Source organism: Cinclus cinclus, chromosome 23, assembly GCF_963662255.1.
Source record: "Cinclus cinclus chromosome 23, bCinCin1.1, whole genome shotgun sequence".
Taxonomy (NCBI): Eukaryota; Metazoa; Chordata; class Aves; order Passeriformes; family Cinclidae; genus Cinclus; species Cinclus cinclus.
In genome coordinates, this window is record NC_085068.1 from 2,181,500 (window position 1) to 2,208,183 (window position 26,684).

General features: G+C 52.8%; 1 protein-coding gene across 1 annotated transcript in view; it reads left to right on the top strand.

Moving 5' to 3' along the window:
* The first annotated feature begins 1,707 nt into the window (after positions 1 to 1,707).
* ARHGEF10L (Rho guanine nucleotide exchange factor 10 like) overlaps positions 1,708 to 26,684 on the top strand; it is a 35,810-nt gene continuing 10,833 nt past the window's right edge. The window contains exons 1-19 of the mRNA XM_062507399.1: positions 1,708 to 1,870; positions 8,288 to 8,344; positions 9,169 to 9,366; positions 9,702 to 9,729; positions 10,352 to 10,437; positions 11,319 to 11,402; positions 13,447 to 13,619; positions 14,452 to 14,568; positions 16,229 to 16,337; positions 17,017 to 17,109; positions 18,530 to 18,636; positions 19,608 to 19,685; positions 19,760 to 19,939; positions 20,500 to 20,616; positions 20,717 to 20,809; positions 21,071 to 21,244; positions 22,934 to 23,087; positions 23,991 to 24,057; positions 24,925 to 25,124. Coding sequence (XP_062363383.1) covers positions 1,708 to 1,870; positions 8,288 to 8,344; positions 9,169 to 9,366; positions 9,702 to 9,729; positions 10,352 to 10,437; positions 11,319 to 11,402; positions 13,447 to 13,619; positions 14,452 to 14,568; positions 16,229 to 16,337; positions 17,017 to 17,109; positions 18,530 to 18,636; positions 19,608 to 19,685; positions 19,760 to 19,939; positions 20,500 to 20,616; positions 20,717 to 20,809; positions 21,071 to 21,244; positions 22,934 to 23,087; positions 23,991 to 24,057; positions 24,925 to 25,124 — 2,278 coding nt within the window. The remainder of the gene's footprint in view (positions 1,871 to 8,287; positions 8,345 to 9,168; positions 9,367 to 9,701; positions 9,730 to 10,351; positions 10,438 to 11,318; positions 11,403 to 13,446; positions 13,620 to 14,451; positions 14,569 to 16,228; positions 16,338 to 17,016; positions 17,110 to 18,529; positions 18,637 to 19,607; positions 19,686 to 19,759; positions 19,940 to 20,499; positions 20,617 to 20,716; positions 20,810 to 21,070; positions 21,245 to 22,933; positions 23,088 to 23,990; positions 24,058 to 24,924; positions 25,125 to 26,684) is intronic.

A 26,684-nucleotide genomic window follows, 5' to 3' on the forward strand; every position in this document is an offset into this window, starting at 1 on the left:
GTTGTATTCTGATTCTGTCAGTGGTTTTATTATTTTTTTTATTATTGCATGTATTTTGTTTTTCCTTTTTCTCTTCCCTATTAAAAATTGCATTACTGACTTGAAGTCTCACTGGTTTTGCTTTTCAAACCAGTACAGTGTGTGTGTGACTGTGTCTGTGTGTGTGTGTGTGTGACTGTGTGTGTGTGACTGTGTCTGTGTGTCTGTGTTTGTGTGATTGTGTGTGTGTGACTGTGTCTGTGTGTCTGTGTTTGTGTGATTGTGTGTGTGTGACTGTGTGTGTGTGACTGTGTCTGTGTGTGACTGTGTGTGTGTGACTGTGTCTGTGTGTGTGTGACTGTGTGTGTGTGACTGTGTCTGTGTGTGACTGTGTGTGTGTGACTGCGTCTGTGTGTGTGTGTGTGTGACTGTGTGTGTGTGACTGTGTCTGTGTGTCTGTGTCTGTGTGTCTGTGTTTGTGTGATTGTGTGTGTGTGACTGTGTGTGTGTGACTGTGTCTGTGTGTGACTGTGTGTGTGTGACTGTGTCTGTGTGTGTGTGTGTGTCTGTGTGTGTGTGTGTGTGACTGTGTGTGCGTGACTGTGTCTGTGTGTGACTGTGTGTGTGTGACTGCGTCTGTGTGTTTGTGTGTTTGTGTGATTGTGAGATTGTGTAATTTCTGTGATTCTTGTGATTTCTGTGGCTCAGTGATTCAGAGATTTCTATGATTTCTGTGGTTCAGTGATTTCTGGGATTTCTGTGATTTTTGCGACTTCTGTGATGTTTATTTCTGTGGATCAGTGATTCATTCCGTGGCTCCCTGGTCTGGGTCCCGCCCGGGCCCTCCCGGATGTTTCCCATTCCCGGGCTCCTCCCTGATCCCTCCCAGACCGGTCCGGGCGGTTCCCAGTGCACCTCCCGAACACCTCATTTGTATATAGCTGCATATTTTTCCATTCATCTGCATGCCGGAGCAGCCGTTCCCAGGGGAGCAGGAGTGCAGGAATGGCTGGGCAGGGATGGGATCCCAACATCCCGGGCAATTCTGCGATCCCAGCCCCAGGACCTCATTCCCAGCATTCTGGGGAATTCCAGAATCCCATCCTGGACTCTACATCCCCAGTATTCCCTGGATCCCATAAGTGGGATACAACCCCTGTGAACCCATCCTGGCCTGAGAATTACCAGCTTTTCCTGGATCCAGAATCCACAGGCAGGATCCAATCCCTGGGACCTGACCCCATTCCAAGCTCTCCATCCTCAATTTTTTTCCTGGATCCAATTCCTATAGAGTTTGGATCATCAGCCCATCCCGGGCTGAGCATTCCTGGATTTTTTTCTGGATCCACGCCAAGCTCCGCATGCCAAATTTTCCATGGAACCAGGATCCATAGGTGGGATCTGACCCCTGTGACCCCATCCTGGCCTGAGCATTCCAAATTTTCCCTGGATCCAATCCCTTTGTCCTGACTCCATCCCAGGCTCTCCATTCCCAATTTTTCCAGCGTGATCCAACCCACCTCGCTCAACTTCTCTGTAATTTTTTCTCAATCCGGGAGCTGTCCAACCCCCTGGAAAACCCCTGGAAAAGTCACTCCCGAGTGGATTTTTGGGATAATTTCCCGCTTCTGCCGCGGAGTCGCTCCTGGGAGGGATCCATCCCTCATCCCAGAAATCCAAAGGTTTATCAATTCCCGGATAATTCTTCATGCAGGAATCCAAGGTGGGATGGATTCCCGGTGCATCCCTGGATCCCGGGACGCTCGGCCGATTCCCTGGAATTTCAGGCTCGGCTGGAGCCCTGCCCCGCTCCCGCCCGGCCCCGCCCGAGCCCAGCCCCGCCGCGGCTCCAGAGGGAAATTCCCGGCGCGCTCCCGCTTCCCCAGCCCAGGTGAGCTTTTTTTGGGATGGGGGCGGCTGGAAAACCAGGAATGGTTCGGGACAGCGCGCCCGAGGGGGGCTGCGAAGGGGCGGGTTTGGGGTGTGCGCGTCCCTGATCCCAGAAAAAGACCAGGAAAGGGTTGGATCCCCCAAAAAACACCTGTGGGAAAAGGTTGGATCCCAAAAAAACACCAGGATATGGGTGGATAAAAAAAAAAGAAAAAAACCAACAAACCCAACAAACATCAGGAAAGGGTTGGATACCCCAAAAAAAGTGAGAATGGGTTGGATTCCAAGAAAAATGGTGGGAAAGGCTTGGATCCCCCCCGAAAAAAAACTGTGGGGAAGGCTTGGATCCCCCAAAAAACACCTTTGGGAGAAGATTGGATTAAAAAAACCCAAACAAACAAACAAACAAAAAAATAATCCAGGAAAGGGTTAGATCAAAAAACAAAAAACCAAACCAACCCACCAGGAAAGAGTTGGATCCCCCTCAAAAAAAGTGGGAAAGGATTGGATCCCAAAAAAACACACCAAGAAGAGGTTGAATCCCAAGGCTGATCCCTTGGGATGGAGGATCCAAGGTCTGGAATTCCAGGATTTTTCCAAGGGGTGGTGGGAGTCATCCCAAAAGTCAGTGCTCATCCCAAAAATCCAGGCGCGCTGACACGCTCTGCTCCTGTTGGGGCCTTTCCAGAGGTGGATTTTTGGGATGAGCATCCCCGTATCATACCGGGAATGCCATGGATTAAAAATAAGGATTGGAAAAAACCCTGGGAAAATCACTTGAATTCCCAGAAAAATCACTCTAAATCCCGGGATATAACTTCAGAAATATCACTTGAATTCCCAGAAAATAAGCTCCAGATAATTCACTTTAATTCCCAGAAAAATCACTTTAATTCCCAGGAGAAAAAGATCCAGAAATCTCACTCTAATTCCCAGGGGGGAAAAAAAAAAAAACCCCAGGAAATTTCACTTTAATTAGCAAGGGAAAAAAAAAAAAAAAAACAAAAACCAAACAGGAAAAATCACTGAAATTCCCAGGAAAACCTCATGAAAAATCACCTTTAATCCCAGGAAAAAATCACTCTAAATGCTAGGATAAAACTCCAGAAAAATCACTTTAATTCCTAGAAAAAAAGCTCCATAGAATTTACTTTTAATTCCCATAAAAATGAATTTCAATTCCCAGAAAAAGGGAAAATTCCCTTGAATTTACAAAGCTCCACAGACGCTTTCAGTGCTTCCCAAAAATAATCCGGGAAAGGTTTTCCCTCCCAAAGTCTGGGATGGGAGGGATCCAAATAAAAGAAAATTTGGGGAAGAGAAAGGGGATTTTTTTAAAGGAAAAATAGAGGGAGTTTTTAGGCCAAAGAAAGGGGAATTTGGGGCCAGGAAAAGGGAATTTTGGAGAAAAATAAAGGGAAATTTGGGGAAGATAAAGGAGATTTTTATTTTGCAAATAAAGGGAAATTTGGGGGGAGAAAAAGGGAATTTTGAAATGAAAGGGATTTTTTTGGTGAAAAATAAAGAATCCATGCTTGGGGCACTTTAAATCCTGTTGTTTTTTTGTTTGTTTGTTTGTTTGTTTTTTCTGTTTGGCTCCCAGCTGGCTTTTTGGGAGTTTTTAAAGGAATTTTCCTGGAATTCCAGGTTGGGGTTAGAGGCAGAGAGGACAAATCCTGAATTGGTGGGACTGGGAATCCCAGGAACAGGAGGGGAAGGAAAAGCAGGAGGAGGAAAAGGAGAAGCGGGCAAAGGAAAAGCAGGAATGGGAGGAGGAGGAGGAGAAGGAAAAGGAGTCAAAGGAAAAGCAGGAAAAGTAAAAGCAGAAAAGCAGGAAAAAGCAAAGGAGAAGAAGAAAAAGCAGACGGAGCAGAAGGAAAAGCAGAAAAAGGAGAAGGAAAAGCAGGAAAAGTGGAAGAAGGAGCAGAAGGAAAAGCGGGAGAAGGAAAAGAAGGAAAAGCGGGAGAAGGAAAAGCGGGAAAAGGAAAAGCAGGAAAATCAGGAGAAGCAGGAAAATCAGGAGAAGCAGGAAAATCAGGAGAAGCAGGAGAAAGAGGAGGAGGAGGAGGAGGAAGGGGAGGAGGGAGCGGCGCTGATTCCCAAATCCCGGCATCCCTCGCTCCGCTGGAAGCGGCTCCGGGCCGGGCCCGGCTCTTCCCGCCGGGATTTGGGAATTCCGGGATCAGCCCCGGGAGCGGGACAGCCCCGGGAAGGTCCCGGGATCCCGCGGGGGCAGCGATTCCCGCCGGGATCCAGCCGGGAATTGCGGCCCGCGGCTCATGCGGACACCGAGCGGCGGCCGCGGCCTGCCCAGGTCAGCGCATTCCCGCTTTTCCTGCTCCCCATTCCCCAGAAATCCCTGGATCCAGACGGAGATCCCGCCCCAAAGCCCCGGTCCAGCCCCAAATCCACACTTCCAGCGGTTTTCCCGGCGGGAAGAGGCCGCTCTTACCTGCCATTCTCGATTTTCCTGCCCCTTTCTTCCCAAAAATCCAGTCCCGAATCCCTGGATTGCCCCGCCCCCCTCCGCTCCCCCCCCCCCCCCCTCCCCCCATCCCTGTTTCCCCCCGAATTCCCATTCCCAAATTTCCGCATCCAGAGGTTTTCCCAGCGGGAAGAGTCTGCCCATTCCTCCCTGCTGTCACAGCCATTCCTGCTTTTCCTGCTTCTTCTTCCCAAAAATCTGCCCTCAAATCCATGGATCCATCCCCAAATCCCCATTCCCACCCCAAATCCATGGATCCATCCCCAAATCCCCATTCCTACCCCAAATCCATGAATCCAGCCCCAAATCCCCGTATCTAGAGGTTTTCCTGGCCATTCCCACTTTCCCTGCTCCTGCTTCCCAAAAAACCCTCCAGATCCACCCCCAGATCCCCATTCCCATCCCCAGACTCCTGCATCCAGAGGTTTTCCTGTTGGGAAGAGCCCAGCCCTTCCCTTCTGCTGCCATTCCTGCTGTTATTTCTGCTCGGAAATTCCCAGTTTTCCCCTAAGGATTGGATTGAAAACTCCCAAAAAACCGGGAATGGGAAGGGAAATTCCTGCCCCCATTCCCACCCCTTCCCCAGAATTCCCAAATCCCTGCTGCAGTTCCTCAGTTCCAGAGGGCTGGGAGATTCCCGGTGCTTTTCCTAGTTTTAGGGATTTTTTGGGAAGCCACAGGGATGGAACTTCTGGAATATTTTCCCCACTTTTCCTTATTTTTTATTTTCCCTTATTTTTTAAGGAATGAGTTGGGGGTTAGTGATAACGAACAGGTGAGAAGGAGCAGCGGGATCTTCCCAAAAGTTCCAGGGAAAAACTCAAGGAAGGCGGTTCCAGGGGGAAAATTCCTGATGTTTTCTGCCAGAATAAAAACAGGAATAAAATCTGGGATCTTGTTAATCTCATATCCGTGGGGACATCTCCTGGTGCGGATTTTTTTGGAAAAATGAAGGGAATTTTGGGACTAAGGAAAGGGATATTTTTGTGGGGGGGGAAATGGGGAACTTTTGGGACAAATAAAGGGATTTTTTTTTTTTGGGAAATAGAGGGAATTTTATAATGAAAGGGAATTCTGGGGAAAAATTCAGGGAATTTTGGGGCCAATAAAAAGAGAGTTTGTGGACAAATTAAGGGAATTCAGGGCAAGGGAAAGGGGATTTCTTGGGAAGATGATTAGTTTATTCCCAGTTGTTTATTCCCAGTTACTCATTCCCGGTTATTTATTCCTGGGATTCGGACCTGAGCGGGACCAATTCCTAGCCAATCCCACTGGGATGGATCCTGGATTTCCCTCAGGGGGATGAATCCTGGATTTCCCAGGGGGATGGATCCTGGATTTCCCCCTGGGATGGATCCTGGATTTCCCCCTGGGATGGATCCTGGTTCTCCTCTTGCTGTTCCCAATCTGTGGTCCAATCCCAGCAGGGTCAGGATGATCCCGGGATGGATCCAGAATCCTGGGATGATCCCAGGATGGGTCCCAGATCCATGGGATGATCCCAGGATGGATCTGAATCCATGAGAAGGGCTCAGGATGATCGTGGGGTGGATCTGCATTGCTGGGATGATCCTGGGGCAGATCCGGATCCCTGGAATGATCCTGAGGTGGATGTGGATCCATGGAATGATCCAGGATGGATCTGGATCCATAGGAGGGGCTCAGGATGATCCCAGGGGGGATCTGGATCCCTGGGATGGTCCCGGTTGGATGGATCCTGGGATGGATCCAGGGGTGGCTCCTCCTGGCCGCAGCGCCGGTGCCAGGGATAAAAATATCCCGGGATAAAAATACAGCAGGATGGGGACAGGGATCATGAGAGGCCGGGCAGGGCCACGACTGCTCCGGGATTGGATCCAGCTGCTCCCGGAGCCTGGGAATGCCCGATCCCAGGAATGATCCCATCACCACAGCCCTGCCTTCTCCTGCTTCCCGTTTTCCTGTCCCACTGTCCCTGTTTAATTCCATGGATCCCTGATTCCCATTTTCTTCTGATTCCCACTTTTCCTGTCCCACTTTATTTTTTGGGATCCCTGATTCCCATTTCCCTGTCCCTGTTTATTTCCATGGATTCCCAATTCCCATTTTTCCCATCTCACTTTATTTCCATGGATCCCTGAATCCCATTTGCCTGTCCCTGTTTAATTCCATGGATTCCTGATTGCCATTTTTCCCATCCCTTTATTTCCATAGATCCTTGGTTCCCAAATTTCCTGTCCCACTTTATTTTCCTGGATCCATGATTCCCACTTTTCCCATCTCCCTTTGTTTCCATGGATCCCTGAATCCCATTTTTCCTCTCCTGATTCCTGTTTTTCCTCCCAGCAGCTCCCAGGTTCCCCATTCCCAGGGATGATTCCCAGCCCCCATCCATCCCTGGATTTTCCCATTTTTCCCCTCCCCATGCATTCCCACAGATCCCGGCTGGGCTGATCCTGTTTTTCCCTCATCCCATGGGATCTGTTCCCACCCCGACTGTGCGAAAAACTCTGGGAAAAATCTCTTTTTCCCTTGGACCAATCCCAATCCCAGGATTATTTTGGAGACCTGGGATAAATCTGGCGCTGGGATAAATCTGGGATGGGCCGGGCTGAGGTCAGAGCTCCAAACGGGAGCGACCTTTTCCCGGGATAAAATTGGGATGGGAGAAGGACTCGGATCTGATGGGAAGGGGCTGGATCCTGAGCCCAGGGTTTTTCCTGAGGATTCCCAGTTTTGAGGCTTTCTCTGGAGCCAGCATTGCAGAAACTGTGAATTCTTGGTATCCTGGGAACGCCTGGCTCTGGGATTTTCCAGGTTTTTGGGGACTCATCTTCCATTCTTTTGTGGGTTCATCTCCTGCTTTTTTGGGATTTTTCTGGATTTTTGGGGATTCTTCTGTGGCTTTTGGGGGGTTTTTCTGGTTTTTTTTGAGACTCTTCTGAGATTTTGGGGATTCTTCTGGTTTTAGGGGATTTTTATCCCAGTTTTTGTGGATTAATCTCCTGTTTTTTTGTGGATTAATCTCCAGGTTTTTTGGGGGATTCTTTTGGTTTTTTTGGGGATTCTTCTCCTGCTTTTTGGGGATTCACCTTCCAGTTTTGAGGGATTCTTCTTCTGGGATTTTGGGGATTCTTCTGGGATTTTGTGGATTCTTCTGTTGGGATTTTGGAAATTCTTGTCCTGGTTTTTGAGGATTCATCACCCTGGATTTTTGGGGAGTCTTTCCCGGTTTTTGGTGATTTTTCTCCTGTGTTTTTTGTGTGTGTGTGTGTGGGGGGGGGGGGGGGGGGGGTGTTTTATTTCCCAGTTTTAGTGGATTGATCTCCTGTTTTTTGGTGGATTCTTCACCTGGATTTCTGGCTTTTTTGGGTTCCCACTCCAGGAAAAGAATTCCAGGGGGGGAAGATCCCAACCTTTCCCAGGCCGTTTCCTGGGATCATCCCCGGGGATCATCCCACGGCTCTGACCTTGCCACTTTTCCCGGTGCCCTCCCGGTGCTCTCGGCTTTCCGGGCGGATGCTCCATTGATCCTGGGATCAATCCCGGCCGGATCCCGGAGCTTCCCTCCCACCCATCCCCAGCAGCAGGAGCCACAATTCCTGGGAGAAATTCTCCCGGAGCCATTCCCAGCTCCCTGCCCAAGCCAGAGCCGAATCCGTACTGGTGCCTTCTGTTTCCAGGACTGGGATTGGGAGTGAACCCTCTTTCCCGACCCTTTTTCTCCTGTTTCCCAGCCCTTTTTCTCCTCTCCCAACCCTTTTTCCCCCTTTCCCAACCTTTTTTTCCCTGTTTCTAACCCTTTTCCCCCATTCCCCCCTTTCCCAAGCCTGTTTCCCCTTTCCCAGCCCTTTTGCCTGTTTCCCTTTTTCCCAACCCTTTCCCAAGCCCTTTTCCCCTGTTTCCCTTTTTCCCAAACCTTTCCCAACTCTTTTTTTCCCTTGTTTTCCGTAGGAACACCCCTGGAGCAGCCGGGCCCCCCCCACCATGGCCTCACCCCCCCCGCCCGCAGTAGGTACTGTCAGCCTGGGGATCGGGAATTGGGGAATTTTTGGGAATGTTGGGAATTTTGGGACACCCAGCCCAGGGTGGGAAGGAGAGAGCAGTGCCTGGGGTATCCCAGATATCCCAGCTGGAGCCTCTTTGGGTCAGGGAAACATGGAGGGCTGGTGGGTTCTGGGGGATGCTGATCCTGTTTCCCGATTCCTTGTTCCCTGATTCTCTGTTCCCCAATTCCCTGATTCCCTCATTCCCTCATCCCCTGTTCCCTTGTTCCCTGTTGTCTGATTCCCTGATTCCCTGTTCCCCCTTCTCCCTCCATCTCCATCCCCATTTTGTCCCGTCCCCATTCTCCTCCTCCATCCCATTTATCTCCCTCCTCGTCCTCCATCTCCCTCCCCTTTCCCTTCATCCTCCTCTTCCTCCACCTCCATCCCCCCTTCTCCCTCCGGCTCCATCTCCATCCCCTTTTCATTCCATCTCCAACCCTTCTCCTGCTCCAATTCTTCCCCTTTCCTTCATCTCATCCATCTCCTCCATCTCTCTTTTCCATCCCCCTTTCCCATCTCCTCCATCTCCCTTTTCCATCTCCTCTGTCCCCCTTTTCCATCCCCTCCATCCCCTTTCCCATCTCCTCCATCTCCCTTTTCCATCTCCTCTATCCCCCTTTTCCATCCCCTCCATCCCCTTTCCCATCTCCTCCATCTCCCTTTTCCATCTTCTCCATCCCCATCTCCTCCATCCCCTTTTCCATCGTCTCCACCCCTTTCCCCATCCCCATCCCTCCCCATCCCTGGTTCCCCATTCCAAGTTTTCCATGCCCGTTACTGGTGCAGGATCTCCCCCGGAGCCGCCGGGCCCCGCAGGGATGGAGGAGCTGGGCCAGGCCTTCAGCTTCGAGGACAGCGAGGAGGAGGAGGAGGAGGAGGAAGAGGAGGATTCAGGAGCCGATTCCTGCCCTGATCCTGGAGCCGATCCCGGAGCCGATGGCGCTCTCCAGGCACCCCCACGTCGGCGGCGCCCGCCCAGCTCCGGTGAGGAGCATTCCCAGTATTCCTGTGTGGAATTCCCAGTATTTCCTGTATGGAATTCCCAGTATTCCCAGTATGGAATTCCCGGTGTTCCCACTGTGGAATTCCCAGACATTCTCAGTGTGGAATTCCCAGTATTCCTGTGTGGAATTCCCAATATTCCCTTTGTGGAATTCCCGGTATTCCAGTGGGGAGTTCCTGGTCATTCCCGGTCTGGAATTATTCCCAGTGTGGAATTCCCGGTATTCCCAGTGTGGAACTACCAATGTAGAATTCCCAACATTCCCACTGTATCCTGGGGGTGCTGATACCATTTTGCTTTGTTTCCTTCCCTGCAGACGGGCTGGGGCTGGAGACCCAGGAAGGGTGAGTGGGATTTGGGACATTTTTGAGATTGCCAGGGAATTTGGGAGTTTCTGGTGGAATTTGGGGGATTTCCTGCGGTTTCTGGGGTTTCTGCTGGGATTTGGGGGATATAGTGGGATTTCCAGGGAAATTGGAGTAGTTCACAGGGATTTCCATTGAATTTTGGGGGTTCTGATGGGATTTCAGGGAGTTTCATGGGATTTGGGGGAATTTCCTGAGATTCCAGGGGGTTTCAGGAGGTTTAGGTGGGAATTCCGGGAGTTCTGGCGGGATTTTGGGATCCGTCCCCTCCAGTTGATGTCACAGCTGCTGCTGTGCCTCAGTTTCCTCCAACTTCTCCCCATTCCAAGGAGCTCGAAGCAGCACTCTGGGATTTTGGGATCTATTCTGTCATTCCTGAGCATGTTGGTGGGAGATCCCTAAAAATCTGGGGTGACCCTAAATCCTGGGGTCCTAAGAAGCAGATTCCTTAAAAAAATTCCTGATTTTGTGGGAATGGGAGTGAGAGTGAGTGGGAGCTTTGGGAGCACCTGATCGTGGGAATTTGGCCCTGATCCTGGAGAATTAGCCCCTGATCCTGAGAGATTTTTCCCTGGAATGCTCCTTGACCCTGCTCCCACAGGATCCCAGCACAGGTGAGCAATGGGGAGGCTGGAGCAGATTCCCAGATCCGGAACCGCACCTGGAAGAGGGAGAGCATATGCAGAGGTGGGGAAAAGACAGGATAACCCTGGGATAACCCCTGGGATAACCCCTGGCATAACCATGGGATAACCCTGGGATAACACCTGGATAACCCCTGGGATAACCCCGGGATATTTCCCGAGGTAACCCTGGATAACCCCTGGGATAACCCCTGGGATAACCCCTGGATAACCCCTGGATAACCCCGAGATAACGCCTGGATAACCCCTGGAATAACCCCTGGATAACGCCTGGGATAACGCCTGGATAACCCCTGGGATAACCCCCGGGATAACCCTGGGATAACCCCGGGATAATTCCCGAGGTAACCCTGGATAACCCCAGGATAACCCCTGGATAACCCCTGGGATAACCCCTGGGATAACCCCCGGGATAACCCCGGGATAATTCCCGAGGTAACCCTGGATATCCCCAGGATAACCCCAGGATAACCCCTGGGATAAGACCTGGGATAACCCCTGGGATAACCCCTGGATAACCCCTGGATAACCCCTGGGATAATCCCTGGGATAACCCTGGGATAACGCCTGGATATCCCCTGGATAACCCTGGATAACCCCTGGGATAACCCTGGATAACCCCTGGCATAACCCCTGGGATAACCCCAGGATAACGCCTGGATATCCCCTGGATAATCCTGGATAACCCCTGGGATAACCCTGGATAACCCCTGGGATAACCCAGGGATAACCACTGGATAACTCCTGGGATAATTTAGGAAAGTTTCCCCTTCCTGTTTGGATCCCAGGATGTTGATCCTGATCCAAATCCCGATCCCAATGTGGATGCTGATCCCATTCCCAATCCCCATCCCAATGCCAATCCCGATCCCTATCCCAATCCCGTTCCTGATCCCAATCCCAATCCTATCCTGGTTTTTCCAGGGGAGCGTTTCTCCTTCCCAGCCGTGGAGGATGAGGTCATCTACGACGATGTTCCCTGTGAGGGCCTGGATGTGGAGCAGGACGGTATGGAAATGGCTCGTCCCACTTTTCCAGAGCCCCTGTTCCCGCTTTTCCAGCCAGGAGCTCCCTCTTCCCACTTTTCCAGGCTCCCCCGATCCCGTTTTCCATCAGGAAGGAGAATCCTATCCCCCAGGAGGGAGGAATAGCCGGGGATCAGGATGGGAATCCTGGGGAAATCCCGGGATTTGGGAGGGACAGAGCCGCTGCCAGAGGGGCTGCAGGACCCTGAGGGCTCTGGAGGAGAATTCTGGAATTCTGTGCTAAGATTCCCCTGTTCCCAAAATACATCCTTTCCCTTTCCCTTTCCCTTTCCCTTCCCTGTTCCCATTCCCATTCCTGTTCCCTCTCCCATTCCCATCACCACCGGGGTCAAATCCCTCCTAGATCCATCCATCCATCCTGGCATGTTCCCAACTCCCTTCCACACAATCAAACTCCAGCTTTCCCATGGCTTGGGAGCATGGGGAAGAGTGGGAATTGAACAGGAATTGAGCAGGAATCTAGCAGAAAATCAGTGGGAACTCAGAAGGAGTTGTGCAGGAATTCAGCAGGAATTGAGAAGGAATTCAGAGGGAATTGAGCAGGAATTGGAGTTGAACAGGAATTGGGTGGGAATCCAGGGGGAATTGGGTTGGAATCCAGCAGGAGTCCAGGAGGAATTGAGTGGGAATTGAGAAGGAAACCAGCAGCAAATGAGCAGGAAACCAGCGAGAATTGAGCAGGAATCCAGTGAGAATTGGGTGGGAATCTGGCGGGGAATCCGATGGGAATTCAGCAGGAATTGAGTGGGAATTGAGCAGGAATTGAGCAAGAATTGAATTGAATTTCAGCGAGACTTGAATTGGGCGGGGAATTTGGCAGGAATTATGCAGGAATTCGGCAGGAATTCAGCGGGTCTTGAGCAGGAATTGGGAAGGAATCTGGCAGGAATCCGGCGGGAATTGAGCGGGAATTGGGTGGGAATGGATCAGGGAATGGAGCAGGGAATGGAGTGGGAATGGAGCAGGGAATGGAGCAGGGAATGGATGAGTGAATGGAGTTGGAATGGAGCAGGGAATGGAGCAGGGAATGGAGCAGGGAATGGAGTTGGAATGGAGCAGGGAATGGAGCAGGGAATGGAGTTGGAATGGAGCAGGGAATGGAGCAGGGAATGGATGAGTGAATGGAGTTGGAATGGAGCAGGGAATGGATGAGTGAATGGAGTGGGAATGGAGCAGGGAATGGATGAGTGAATGGAGTTGGAATGGAGCAGGGAATGGGTCAGTGAATGGAGTTGGAATGGAGCAGGGAATGGAGCAGGGAATGGATGAGTGAATGGAGTTGGAATGGAGCAGGGAATGGAGCAGGGAATGGAGCAGGGAATGGAGCAGGGAATGGATGAGTGAATGGAGTTGGAATGGAGCAGGGAATGGAGCAGGGAATGGAGCAGGGAATGGATGAGTGAATGGAGTGGGAATGGAGCAGGGAATGGAGCAGGGAATGGAGTTGGAATGGAGCAGGGAATGGAGCAAGGAATGGAGCAGGGAATGGAGTTGGAATGGAGCAGGGAATGGAGCAGGGAATGGATGAGTGAATGGAGTTGGAATGGAGCAGGGAATGGAGCAGGGAATGGATGAGTGAATGGAGTTGGAATGGAGCAGGGAATGGAGCAGGGAATGGATCAGTGAATGGAGTGGGAATGGAGCAGGGAATGGATCAGTGAATGGAGTTGGAATGGAGCAGGGAATGGAGCAGGGAATGGATCAGTGAATGGAGTGGGAATGGAGCAGGGAATGGAGCAGGGAATGGAGCAGGGAATGGAGCAGGGAATGGATGAGTGAATGGAGTTGGAATGGAGCAGGGAATGGAGCAGGGAATGGATCAGTGAATGGAGTGGGAATGGAGCAGGGAATGGAGTTGGAATGGAGCAGGGAATGGATCAGTGAATGGAGTGGGAATGGAGCAGGGAATGGATCAGTGAATGGAGTGGGAATGGAGCAGGGAATGGAGCAGTGAATGGAGTGGGAATGGAGCAGGAATTCCCGGGAATTGTGCTGTGCTTTCCCAGGCGCGGGTCTGATCTACGCCGAGGTGCAGCGCGGGGAGGGGACGCGGCTGGACCAGGACCTGGGCTGGAGCTCCAGCGACTTCGAGAGCTACAGCGACTCCGGGGAGGAATCCCGGCCGGAATCGCGGCGCGACAGCGAACCCGCCAAGCTGCGCACGGCATTCCAGCCCAAGGTATGGAATTCCCATCCTTGCTTCTGGAATCTTCATCCTTCCTTTGGGAATCCTCATGCTTCCCTCTGCAATTCCCATCCATCCCTTTGGAATCCTCATCCTTCCTTTGGTATCCTCATCCCGGCTTTTCCCGGGATTATCCTGCCTGCAGGCACCAGAGCATCCCACAGGTGCTGTCGCTTTTTTCCTGGATTTTTTTTTTTCCATTTTCCTCCTTCCTGCTTAATTTTCTTCCTGCTGGAGAATCTCCCTACCTTTCCCTGCTCCATCCCAGCCAGAATTTCAGGATTTTTGGGATGATCCCTCCCATTTTTGAGTATCTCCCTGCCTTTCCCTGCTCCTGCTGCATTCACTGCTTGCTCCCAGCTGAAATTTCAGGATTTTTGGGATGATGCCTCCTGTTTTTGGGGCATTCCCTGCTGCTCCTGCACTCCCTGCCTGCTCCCGGCTGGAATTTTGGGATGCTGCTGCCTGTTCTGTGCTGTTTTTCCTGCTCCTGCTGCATTTCCTACTCACTCACAGCTGGAATTCTAGGATTTTGGGGGATGATTTCTCCCCATTTTGAGCCTTTCCCTGCCTTTCCCTGCTCCTGCTGCATTCCCTGCTCCATCCCAGTTGGGATTTCAGGATTTTTTGAATGATTCCTCCTGGTTTTGGGGCTTCCCCTGCCTTTCCCTGCTGCTCCTGCACTCCCTGCTCACTCCCAGCCGGAATTCCGGGATGCTGCTGCCACTGTTCCCTGCTCCTTTGGGATGATGTCTCCTGTTTTTTTGCCTTTGCTGCTTCCTGGGATCTCTGCTCCTGCCGCTCTCCTGCTTTGCTTTGGGCTCAGCTTTCTCCAGACCTCCAAAAACTCAAGGAAAAATGCGCCAGGACTAAGAGGGAGCTCCTGGCTCTGAGAGTTGGGGGGAAGGAAATGCAGGAGCTGAAGCACAAATCCGATTGGAAGGTACCGATCCCATCCCAAAATTCCCAAAATTCCCGGCGTGGGGAGGGGATAAAATTCCCCTTGTGGAATGGATCCAGGCTGGGCTCATCCCATTCCTGTCCTGGGCTGGCTGGCAGCTCCTGGGGCTTCCTGGGCCCTCAGAATCCAGGGATGGGGGATTCGGGGATTTGGGAAGGGATTCAGGAAGGAATCCAGGAATTCAGGAAGGAATCCAGGAATTTAGGAAGGAATTAAGGAATTAATTAAGGAATTCAGGAGGAAAGGAGGGGAAGGAAGGAATTCAGTAAGGAATTAAGGAATTTGGAAATTCAAGAATTTAGGAAGGAATTCAGGAATTCAGGAAGGATTTAAGGAATTTGGGAATTCAAGAATTTAGGAAGGAATTCAGGAATTCAGGAAGGATTTAAGGAATTTGGGAATTCAAGAATTTAGGAAGGAATTCAGGAATTCAGGAATTCAGGAAGGAATTCAGGAGGGAAGGAGGAAAGGAAGAAATTCAAGAAGGAATTCAGGAATTGAGGAAAGAATTGAGGAATCCAGGAGGGAAGGAGTGAGGGAAGGAATTCAGGAAGGAAGGAAGGAGAATTTTGGGAATTGTGGAATCTCAGGGCAGAGCCTTTCCCACCCCACCCCATCCCATCCCGGCTGGTATTCCATGGGGTAAATAGCTGAGATTTGGGATAAAGCTCCCAGGATTTGGGGTAAAACTACCAGATTTGGGGTGAAATGCTGGGATTTGGGGTAGGAATGTTAGGATTTAGGGTAAAACTCCCAGATTTGGGGTGGAAGGCCAGGATTTGAGGTGGGAAAGGCCTATCCCCTTTTCCTGCCCCACACATCCCACTCCAGCACAGGAAGGGTCAGAGCTGCTCCCGCTCCCTTCCCGGCCCCGCTCGGCTGTGCTGTATGATCCCGCTCTGGCTGCTGCCAATCCATGGGTGGGATCCAGAGGGATCCAGGGGGATCCAGAGGGATCCTGGAGCCCTGGCCATGTGGCTGTGTGGGAAAACAGGGAATGATGCTCCATGGATGTTCCTGAGGGGCCACGTCTGGGATGGGATCCTGGGACAGCCTGGAGCTTCACGATCCCTGTGATCCCTGTGATGATCCCGCTGATCCCTGTGATGATCCTGGTGATCCCAGTGGTCTGATGATCCTGCTGATCCTGCTGATCCCTGTGCTCCCTGAGATCCTGGTGATCCCAGCACTGATCTCTACACTGCTCCCTGTGTTGGTCCCTGTGCTGATCCCGGTACTGATCCCAGTGATCCCAGTGATCTCAGTGGTGATCCCAGTGGTGATCCCAGTGCTGATCTCTGTGCTGATTCCGCTGATCCCAGCACTAATCCCAGTGCTGATCCCAGTGATGATCCCAGTGGTGATCCCAGAGCTGATCCCACTGATCCCAGTTCTGATCGCAGTGATCTCAGTGGTGATCCCAGTGGTGATCCCAGTGCTGATCCCTGTGCTGATTCCGCTGATCCCAGTTCTGATCGCAGTGGTGATCCCAGTGATCTCAGTGCTGATCCCAGACCTGATCCCAGTGCTGATCCCAGGGATCCCAGTGCTCATCCCACTGATCCCAGCTCTGATCCCAGCACTGATCCCTTTTTCCCATCCCTTTTCCAATCCCTTTTTCTGACCCCGTTCTCCCGGGCAGGTGTCACAGCTGATGCGAGCAGCGCGCAGCGGCACCAAGGACGGGCTGGAGCGGACGCGCATGGCAGTGCTGCGGAAGGTGACGTTCCTGCAGCGCCGGGACTGCCCAGGTGAGGATGGGGAGGGGAGGGAAGGGTGAGGAGCAGCTCAGGTGAGGGGAGCACAGCAATCCTGGACAATTCCGGCACCTCCCCAATTCCCGCTGTTATTCCAGGGATTTGAAGCTTCCCTGGGACTCTTGGCAAGCTCCACCTCCCTCCTTTTGTCCATGGGGGATAAAACAGCAGCGCCTGGTGTGTCCTTGGGGTTCTCCATCAGGATTTCTTTCCCTGAATTCCCAATTCCCAGGGCTTTTCCATTGGATTTTTCCCTCAGGATTTTCCTCTGAACTCTCAATTCCCAGGTTTTCCTTGAATTTTTCGCTCCGGATATTTATCTGAATTCCCATTTCCCAGGGCTTTTTCCTAGGATTTTTCCCGGAATTCCCGGTTCCCAGAAAGTTTCCCTTGGATTTCTCCTTCAGGATTTTCCCCTGAATTCCCAGTTCCTGGGGTTTTTCCTAGGATTTCTTCCCTCTGAATTTCCCCTGAATTCCTGATTCCCATGAGGTTTCCTTTGGATTTTTGACCTCAGGATTTCCCTCTGAACTCTCAATTCCCAGGAGGTTTTCCTTGGATTTTTCCCTCAGGATTTTTCTCTGAATTCCTGATTCCCAGGAGGTTTTCGCTAGGATTTGTTCCCCCGGGTTTCCCCTGAATTCCCGATTCCCGGGGTTTTCCCATCCTGCAGGGGATGGGGAGCGCAGGAGGAGCGCGGCCGAGGCCGAGAAGGTGCCGCGCTCCCGCCGGAGCTCCCGGCTTTCCCTGGAGCAGCCGAGGGGAGGTAGGATGGATCCCGAGGAAGTTGGATGGGATGGATCCTGCTGGATCCCAGCACCCACAGCTCCCTGTGGGATTTCCTGTGTGTGCCCAGCATTTTCAGACCATTCACAGAGCTTTCCCAAGGGATCTGCTGTGTGTTCTAGCATTCCTGGAGCATTCCCATGGAATCAGTTGTGTGTGTTCTGGCATTCCCATGGGAACAGCATTGTTTTGGCTGTGTGTCCTGGCATTCCCAGAGCATTCCCATTGCATCTCCTGCGTGTGTTCCTGCATTCCCAGAGCTTTCCCATGGCATCTGCTGTGTGTTCCTGGCATTCCCAGAGCATTCCCACAGCATTCCCATGGAATCTGCTGTGTGTGTTTTCTGGCATTCCCAGAGTGTTCCCATGGGATCTGCTGTATGTTCCAGCATTTCCAGAGCATTCCCATAGGATTTGCTGCATGTGTTCCCAGCATGCCCAGAGCATTCCCAGGGGATCGCTCCCCCCTTCCCACACGCTGGCGCTGGCGGCTTTGGGACACGGCAATCCCGGGCGAGCATCCCTGCGGGGGAGGAGCCGAAATTAGGGAAGGAAAAAAGTGCCTGCAGCGCTTCCCTCCCTCCCTCCCTCCCTCCCTCCCCCCCTCCCCCAGCCCTTCCCTTCCCCTTCCCTTCCCTTCCCCTTCCCTTTCCTTCCCTTCCCGTTCCCGGGGTTTCTGGCCCGGGATGGCGCCGGGGCCATGCGGAGGTGGCGGCCGCGCTCCCATCCCGAGCTTTCCTTGGCTCATCCCGAGCTTTCCTTGGCTTATCCCAAGCTTTCCTTGGCTCGCTTCCCCTCCTCCTCCTCGGCTGCTTCGGCCTCGGGTAAGGGCTGCCCCCTCCAGTGCTTCCCATTTTTCCTGCTCTCCCGGCTCCTTCTCCCGGCTCCTTTTCACGTTTTCTGCTGTCTTGGAGCCAGGACGAGGCGCTGTTCCTGTTGTTCCTGGGCAGATTTTTGGGATGGGGACCCTCCCTGTGCCCTCCCTGTCTCCCCACCCCACACCCCCCCCACCCATCCCATCCCTGCTGTCCCAGTCCTGTTCCTGCCTCATTCATCCCAGTTTCTGGTGAGTGCTCTGGAAGGATATGGGATCACTGGGATCACCAGGATCACTGGGACCACCGGGAGAACCGGGATCACCGAGAACCCTGGGATCACTGGGGTTACTGGGAGAACTGGGATCACTGGGAGAACCAGAAACACCAGGATCACTGGGATCACCAGGACAACCGGGATTGCTGGGGTCACCGGGATCACTGGGATCACCGGAATCACCGGGATCATGGGGATCACCAGGATTACTGGGATCACCAGGAGAACTGGGATTGCCAGGATCACCAGGAACACGGGGATCACTGGAGCAGGCTCCAGCTGAGGTTGGGGTTTCCGGTGTTTCCGCAGGGGATTCGGAGGAGGAGGACACCGGGTTCCTGGAGGTCACCGTGTCCGACCTGCGGCACCCCCCGCCCGAGCTGGGCCCCGCGCCACAGGGGCTGACCCCGCAGCAGGTCCGGACTGGGATTGGGGCTTTCCCGGGATTGGGATCGGGGCTTTCCCGGGATTGAGAGCAGGGCTTTCCTGGGATTGGGATCGGGTCTTTCCCGGGATTGAGAGCAGGGCTTTCCTGGGATTGGGATCGGGTCTTTCCTGGGATTGGGATCAGGGCTTTCCTGGGATTGGGATCGGGGCTTTCCTGGGATTGAGAGCAGGGCTTTCCTGGGATTGGGATCAGGGTTTTCCTGGGACTGGGGCTTTCCTGGGATTGGGATTGGAGCCTTCCTGTTATTTGGGACTGGGGCTTTCCTGGGATTTGGGATTGGATCTTTCTGGGATTGGGATCAGGAATTTTCCTGGGATTTGGGATCGGAGCTTTCCCAGGTTCTGGGGGGGGGTGTCACACCCTCCCCTGGACCCCGTGACTGAGCAACGGGAAAAGGCCGAGTCAGCAAAAACGGTGCTGCTGAGTCAGCGCTTCTGCTGGGCTGGGGCTGCTTCCCTTTCCTGGGATTTGGGGTTAGGACATCACAGCAGAACTCCACAGGCTGGGCCTGCATTTCCTCCATTCCAGGATTTGGGATTTGTGGGATCACATTTGAACCCCACACACTGTGCTTGCATTTCCCCCATCCCAGGATTTGAGATCTGTGGGATCAGAACTGTGCCTGCATTTCCCTGGTCCTGGGATTTGGGATTCATGGGATTAGTGCTGTGCCTGCATTTCCCCAATCCCGGGTTTTGGGATTTGGGATTCATGGCTGTTCTGCATTTCCCCAATCCCGGGATTTGGGGATCATGGCTGTTCCTGCATTTCCCCTAATCCCGGGATTTGGGATTTGGGGATCACAGCTGAGCCCTACAGGCTGTATCTGCATTTCTCCCAGTCCTGGGATTTGGCATTTGAAGATCACGACTGTTTCTGCATTCCCCTGATCCCAGGATTTGGTATTTGGGGATGAGACCCTGTTGCCATGTCCCACAGGTGCTCCGGCGGCACATCCTGGGCTCCATTGTGCAGAGCGAACGCAGCTACGTGGATTCCCTGAAGCGCATCCTGCAGGTGGGGCCGTGTTCCGGCGGGATCAGGGATCCCCCGGAGCCGATCCCGGGATTCCAGCGGCAGAATTCCCGCAGGATTACCGGAAGCCGCTGCTGGAGATGGAGCCCAAGGTGCTGAGTGCCCGGAAGTGCCAGGTGGTGTTTTTCCGGCTGAAGGAGATCCTGCAGTGCCACTCCATGTTCCAGATCGCCCTGGCCTCGCGCGTGGCCGAGTGGGATTCCAATGAGAAGATCGGGGACCTCTTTGTGGCCTCGGTGGGAAAAACCAGGAATGGCCCCAAATCCCCCTGGGATCCCATAAATAACCGGGAATGGCCCCGAATCCCCCTGGGACCTCATAAATAACTGGGAATGGCCCCCAAATCGCCCTGGGATCCCACCCAGCAAAAACTGGGAGTGGCCCCAAATCTCCCTGGGATCACAGCAGAAAAATGGGAATAGCCCCAAATCCCCCTGGGATTGAAAGAAATACCAGGAATGGCCCCAAATCCCACTGGGATCCCACCAGGGATGAGTGAAGGATCAGAGCGATGGGGTAATCCCTGCACTTTCCCTATCCTGTTTTTTGGGAATACCTACACCATTCCTGCTCTCCCAGTTCTCCAAGTCCATGGTGCTGGACTCGTGACCTTGGGATGATAAAAACCGGGAATTGCCACCAAACATCCCCTGGGGTCCCACCAGAGATCAGGAATCGCCACCAAGAATCCTTTGGGATCCCACCAGGGATGGGGGTTGGATGGATGGGACACCCCCAGCACTTTCCCGTTTTTTGGGAATCCCCGCACCATTCCCGCTGTCCTGTCCTCTCCCAGTTCTCCAAGTCCATGGTGCTGGATGTCTACAGCGATTATGTCAACAACTTCACCACAGCCATGTCCCTGATCAAGAAGGCCTGTCTCACCAAGCCTGCCTTCCTGGACTTCCTCAAGGTCAGCGCAGCTCCTCCACGGCTCCACTCTTCCCAAAAATCCCCTTTCTTGGTGGCGTTTCCCAAAAATCCCCTTTTTTGGTGGCGTTTTGTCCCAGCAGAAGCGGCAGATGGCCAGCACCGACCGTGTCACTCTCTATGGGCTGATGGTGAAACCCATCCAGAGGTTCCCTCAGTTCATCCTCCTGCTGCAGGTGAGGGAATAGGGAGGTTCTGGAGGGCTTTTGGGGAGGTTCTGGACACATCAGAGAGGTTCTGGAGAAGGTTTTTTTGGGGGTTCTAGAGAAGGTTTTTTGGGAGTTCTGGGTAAGCACCTTTTTGGCAGCAGCAGCACAAGGACATGCTTTGACACTCACACCCTGGTTGGAGTTTTGGATCCACCCAAGGATCAGTCTCCAGCCGGAGGCTTTTCCATGGCAGCTCCTGAGGGCGTTCCCGGTGTTTTCCGTGCCCAGGACATGCTGAAGAACACACCCCGTGGCCATGCCGACCGGCTGGCGCTGCAGCTGGCGCTCACCGAGCTGGAGACGCTGGCTGAGAAGCTCAACGAGCAGAAGCGCGTGGCCGACCAGCTGGCTGAGATGCAGCAGCTCAGCAAGAGCATCAGCGACCGCAGCGGCCTCAACAAGGTGGGGCATCCTCGGCACCCTCATCTTCATCGTCCTATTCATCTTCATCCTTGGCCTTGTCCTCCTCATCTGTGTCCTCCTCCTCATCTTCCTCCTCAGCCTCGTCCTCCTTGTCATCCTCAGCCTACTCCTCCTCCTCGGCGTCCTCCCTCATCGTCCTTATCCTCGTTCTCATCCTCATCCTCCACCTCCTCCTCATTGTGCTTCTCATAATCTTCCTCATTCTCCTGATCCTCATCTTCCTTGTCCTCACTTCATCCTCCTCATCCTCTTGCTCATCATCCTCACCTTCCTCCTCATCACCCTCCTCCTCCTTCTGCTCCTTGTTCTCCTCCTCCTAATCTTCCTCCTTGTTCTTGTCCTTGCTCTCCTCCTCCTCCTCTTCTTTCTGCTCCTTGTTCTCCTCCTCATCATCATCCTCCTCCTCCTCCTGAGTGGGGTTTAGCGCTGCTGGTTGGGGTTTGTAGCTCCCTGTTGTCACCAGGGTTTTCCTCCCAAAGGATCCACTGGACCTGGATTTGGAGCTCCTGCTCCATGTCAGAGTGTCTCCAGGTTCTGGAGGACATGGGGGAGGATCTGGAGAAGGTTTTGAGGAGGTTCTGGAAAAGGTTTTGGAGAGGTTCTGAGGGAGATTTTGGGGAGGTTTTGCAGGAAGTTTGGGAGGTTCTGGAGAAGGTTTTTGGGAGAATCTGAGGGAGTCTTTCGGAGGCTCTGGAGAAGGTTCTGGGAGGTTTTGGAAGAGGTTTTTGGGAGGTTCTGGAGAAGGGTTTTTTGGGAAATTGTGGGAAGGTTCTAGAGGAGGTTTTTGGAGGTTCTGGGGAGGGGTTTGGGAAGGATCCGGCAGAGGTTTTAAGGAGGATCTGGGGGAGATTTTTGTGAGGTTTTGCAGGAAGTTTTGGAGGCTCTGGAGAAGGCTGTGGGAGATTCTGGTGGAGGTTTTTGGGATGATCTAGGGGAAGGTTTTGGGAGGTTCTAGAGATGATTTTGGAAGTTCTAGAGGAAGTTTGGGACTTTCTGGAGAAGCTTTATTTTAGGACAATGCTGGGAATCAGTGATCCATGGTGGGGTTGGCCGCTCTGGGGTGGCACTGGTCAGTCTGGGAGTAACCAGCTGGGTCTGTCCAGGGTGGCACTGGTCAGTCTCGGAGTGGCCGTCTGGGGGTGGCACTGGTCAGTCCCGGAGTGGCTGTCTGGGGGTGGCGCTGGTCAGTCCCAGAGTGGCCGTCTGGGGGTGGCACTGGTCAGTCCCGGAGTGGCTGTCTGGGGGTGGCGCTGGTCAGTCCCAGAGTGGCCGTCTGGGGGTGGCACTGGTCAGTCCCAGAGTGGCCGTCTGGGGGTGGCACTGGTCAGTCCCAGAGTGGCCGTCGGGGGGTGGCACTGGTCAGTCCCAGAGTGGCCGTCGGGGGGTGGCACTGGTCAGTCCCAGAGTGGCCGTCTGGGGGTGGCACTGGTCAGTCCCAGAGTGGCCGTCTGGGGGTGGCGCTGGTCAGTCCCAGAGTGGCCGTCTGGGGGTGGCGCTGGTCAGTCCCAGAGTGGCTGTCGGGGGGTGGCACTGGTCAGTCCCAGAGTGGCCGTCTGGGGGTGGCACTGGTCAGTCCCAGAGTGGCCGTCTGGGGGTGGCGCTGGTCAGTCCCAGAGTGGCTGTCGGGGGGTGGCACTGGTCAGTCCCAGAGTGGCCGTGTGTCGGCAGGTGCTGGGCTCGGGGCAGCGGCAGCTGCTGCTGTGCGAGACGCTGACCGAGACGGTGTACGGGGACCGCGGGCAGCTGCTCAAGTCCAAGGAGAGGAAAGTGTTCCTGCTGAGTGACCTCCTGCTCTGCGCCAACGTCAACTTCAGGTACGGCACCCCGGCACCTCCTGCCTGCACCTCCTGCTCTTCCTCATCATCCTCATCCTCCCTGGTACCCCCTATCTGCACCTCCTGCCCTTCCTCATCATCCTCATCCTTCTCGGCACCTTCCTGCACCTCCTGCTCTTCCTCATCATTCTCATCCTCAGCACCGCCTGCCTGCACCTCCTGCTCTTCCTCATCATCCTCATCCTCCTCAGCATCGCCTATCTGAACCTCCTTCTGCTGTTCCTCCTCTTCCTCAGCATCCTCATTCTCTTCTTTGTCCTCATCCTCATCCTTGTCCTCTTCCTCACCATCCTTATCCTCCTCCTCCTCCTCCTCCTCACCCTTCTGCTCCTCCTCACCTTCCTCCTCCTCTTCCTTCTCCCCCTCATCCTCATTTTTGGTGACAGACCCATCAGCTTTGGGGTTTTTGGTGGAATTCCATCGTGTTTGGGGTTTTTGGGGGGAGTCCCATGGAATCAGGGTTTTTAGGGGAATCCCATGGAATTTGGGGATCTTGGGGCTTTGGGGGAAATCCCAGTGAGTTTGGGTTTTTTAGGGGAGCCCCATCCAGTTTGGGGTTTTTGGTGGAAATTCCATTGGATTTGAGGTTTTTAAGGGAATCCTATTGAGTTTGGGATTTTTGGTGGCAATCCCATTGTGTTTTAAGTTTTTAAGGGAATCCCACCTAGTTTGGGGTTTTTGGAGTAAATCCCATCCAGTTTGGGGTTTTTGGTGGCAATCCCATCCAGTTTGGGGTTTGTGGAGTAAATCTCATCCAGTTTGGGGTTTTTGGTGGCAATCCCATCCAGTTTGGGGTTTACCTGCCCACCTTTGCCCCGTCCCCCTCCCTGCTGCTGTGGGGTGTCGGAGCCGCTGTGGGATCTGGGAATGGGGTGGAATTGGTGGAATGTGACCTCCTGAACTTCCCCCAGTCCCACTGACCCCATTGTTTCCCCTCTGCAGGCCGGTGCCCTCGGGGTAGGTGCCAGGTGTGCTGTGCCGTGTGCCCCAAAACGGGGGTTCCTGCACGGGGTGGCGTGCTCGGCCTGTGGGATGCTTTCTTTGTGGGAAAAACGTGGTTTTGGGAGAAATTCTGGGGTTTTTTTTAGGAAAATCTGGGATTTTCTTAACCTGCGATTTTTGCCTTGGCAGAGTCCAGCTGGAGATCAGCAGCTCCAAGTTTCGGGGTTCCTGCATGGTGTGGGGTGCTTGGCTTGCAGGAGGGCCAAAATCCGGGTTTTTTGGGAAAATCCACGGGGTTTTTTTTGAAAATCACTTCTGAAAATAGTTTTTTTATTGGGAAAATTCTCACGTTTTGAAAATGTAAAAATTTGGCGAGTTTTTGAGGTAAATCTGGGATTTTTTTTGGAAAATCCATTTTTTGTGGGAAAATCTGGGTATTTTTGAGGAAATCCAGGGGTTTTTTGGAGAAAATCTGGGGTTTTTTTTGAGAAAATCCAGTTATTTTTGGGGAAAATACAGAGTTTTTGAGAAAATCTGGGTTTCTTGGGGAAAATCTGAGGGTTTTTTCAGGGAAAATCTGCTTGTTTTTTTTTGAGAAAATCCCAGATTTTTCGCAAAATCCATATTTTTGGGGGGAGAATCTGCGTGGTTATTTTGAGATAAAATCCGCGAGTTGTTTTTTTGGGGAAAAATCATTTGAAAAATTGGTTTTGGGAAAATTTTCAAATTTGAAAATTTTGGAGGAAAATCTGCGGTGGGTGGTTTTTTTGGTGGTTTTTTTTTTTGGTTTTATTTTGTTTTTTGGAAAATCCTTGGGTTTTTTTTTTTTTTTTTTGGGAAAAAGCCTGGGAATTCCCTGAGGTGTGACCGTTTGCTCGGCAGGGCGCAGCTGGAGATCAGCAGCCTGGTGCCGCTGGGCCCCAGGTACGTGCTCAAGTGGAGCTCGGCGCTGCCGCAGGTCCAGGTGGTCGAGGTGGGCCAGGACAGCGGCACCGGGGACAAGGACGGGGCGGCCGCCGCGGCCACCGGCGCCCACCGACGCCACGGCCACAGCCACGTGCCCAGCGGGCCGGCCGCGCACAGTGAGATCCGGGGACTCGGGGGGGTGTTAGGGAGTTTGGGGCTTTTAGGGGGTTTGGAAGTATTTGTGGGATCTGGGGGTTTTAGGGGGGTTGGGGTATTTGTGGGGTTTGGTGGTTTTAGGGGGTATTCAGGGGATTTGGGGGTTTTAGGGGTTTTGGGGTTATTTGTGGGATCTGGGGGTTTTAGGAGATTTTCGGGGCTTTGGGAGTATTTGTGGGGTTTGGGGTATTTGGGGGGTTTAATGGGTTTTAGAGGGTTTTGGGGTTTTGGGGGAGTTGGGGTATTTGTGGGATCTGGGGGTTTTAGGGGGTTTGGAGGTACTTGTGGGATTTGGGGGTTTTAGGGGGTTTGGGGGTGTTTATGGTTATTGGTGGTTTTAGGGGGTTTTAGAGGATTTGGGGGGTTTGGGGGGATTTGTGGGATTTGGGGTTTTTATGGGGTTTGGGGGTATTTCTGGGTTTTGGGTTTTTAGGGGGATCGAGGGGTTTTTAGAGAGATGGGGGTTTTAGGGGGTTTGGGATTATTTGTCGGATCTGGGGGTTTTAGGAGATTTTCGGGGCTTTGGGGGTATTTGTGGGGTTTGGGGTTTTTGGGGGGTTTAATGGGTTTTAGAGGGTTTTGGGGGAGTTGGGGTATTTGTGGGATCTGGGGGTTTTAGGGGGTTTGGGGGTATTTGTGGGGTTTGCAGTATTTGGGGGGTTTAATGGGTTTTAGAGGGTGTTGGGTTTTTAGGGGATTTGGGGTATTTGTGGGATCTGGGGGGTTTAGGGAGTTAGGGGGTATTTGTGGGGTTTGGGGTTTTTAGTGGGTTTGAGGGATTTTTAGAGAGATCGGGGGTTTTAGGGGGTTTGGGGCTATTTGTGGGGTTTGGGGTATTTGGGGGGTTTAATGGGTTTTAGAGGGTTTTGGGGGAGTTGGGGTATTTGTGGGATCTGGGCCTTTTAGGGGGTTTGGGGGTATTGGTGGGGTTTGCAGTATTTGGGGGGTTTAATGGGTTTTAGAGGGTGTTGGGTTTTTAGGGGATTTGGGGTATTTGTGGGATCTGGGGGGTTTAGGGAGTTAGGGGGTATTTGTGGGGTTTGGGGTTTTTAGTGGGTTTGAGGGATTTTTAGAGAGATCGGGGGTTTTAGGGGGTTTGGGGCTATTTGTGGGGTTTGGGGTATTTGGGGGGTTTAATGGGTTTTAGAGGGTTTTGGGGGAGTTGGGGTATTTGTGGGATCTGGGCCTTTTAGGGGGTTTGGGGGTATTGGTGGGGTTTGGGGTTTTTAGTCAGTTTGGACGTATTTATGGGGTTTTGGGGTTTTTAGAGGATTTGGGCTATTTATGGGATTTGTGGGGTTTTAGGGGATTTGGGGGTATTTCTGGGATTTGGTGTTTTTTTTCTGGTATTTGGGCTGTTTTATGGGATTTGTGGGGTTTTTAGGGGATTCGGGGAATTTGAGGGGGGTTTCCCTGCTGTGGTATTCGAGGCTGAGCGGGGCCGCAGCGCTTGGCGCCGTCCCCGGTGCTGTTGGCTCATGGGCTGGGCTCCGTCTTTCCCAGCGCGGGGGATCCCGCGG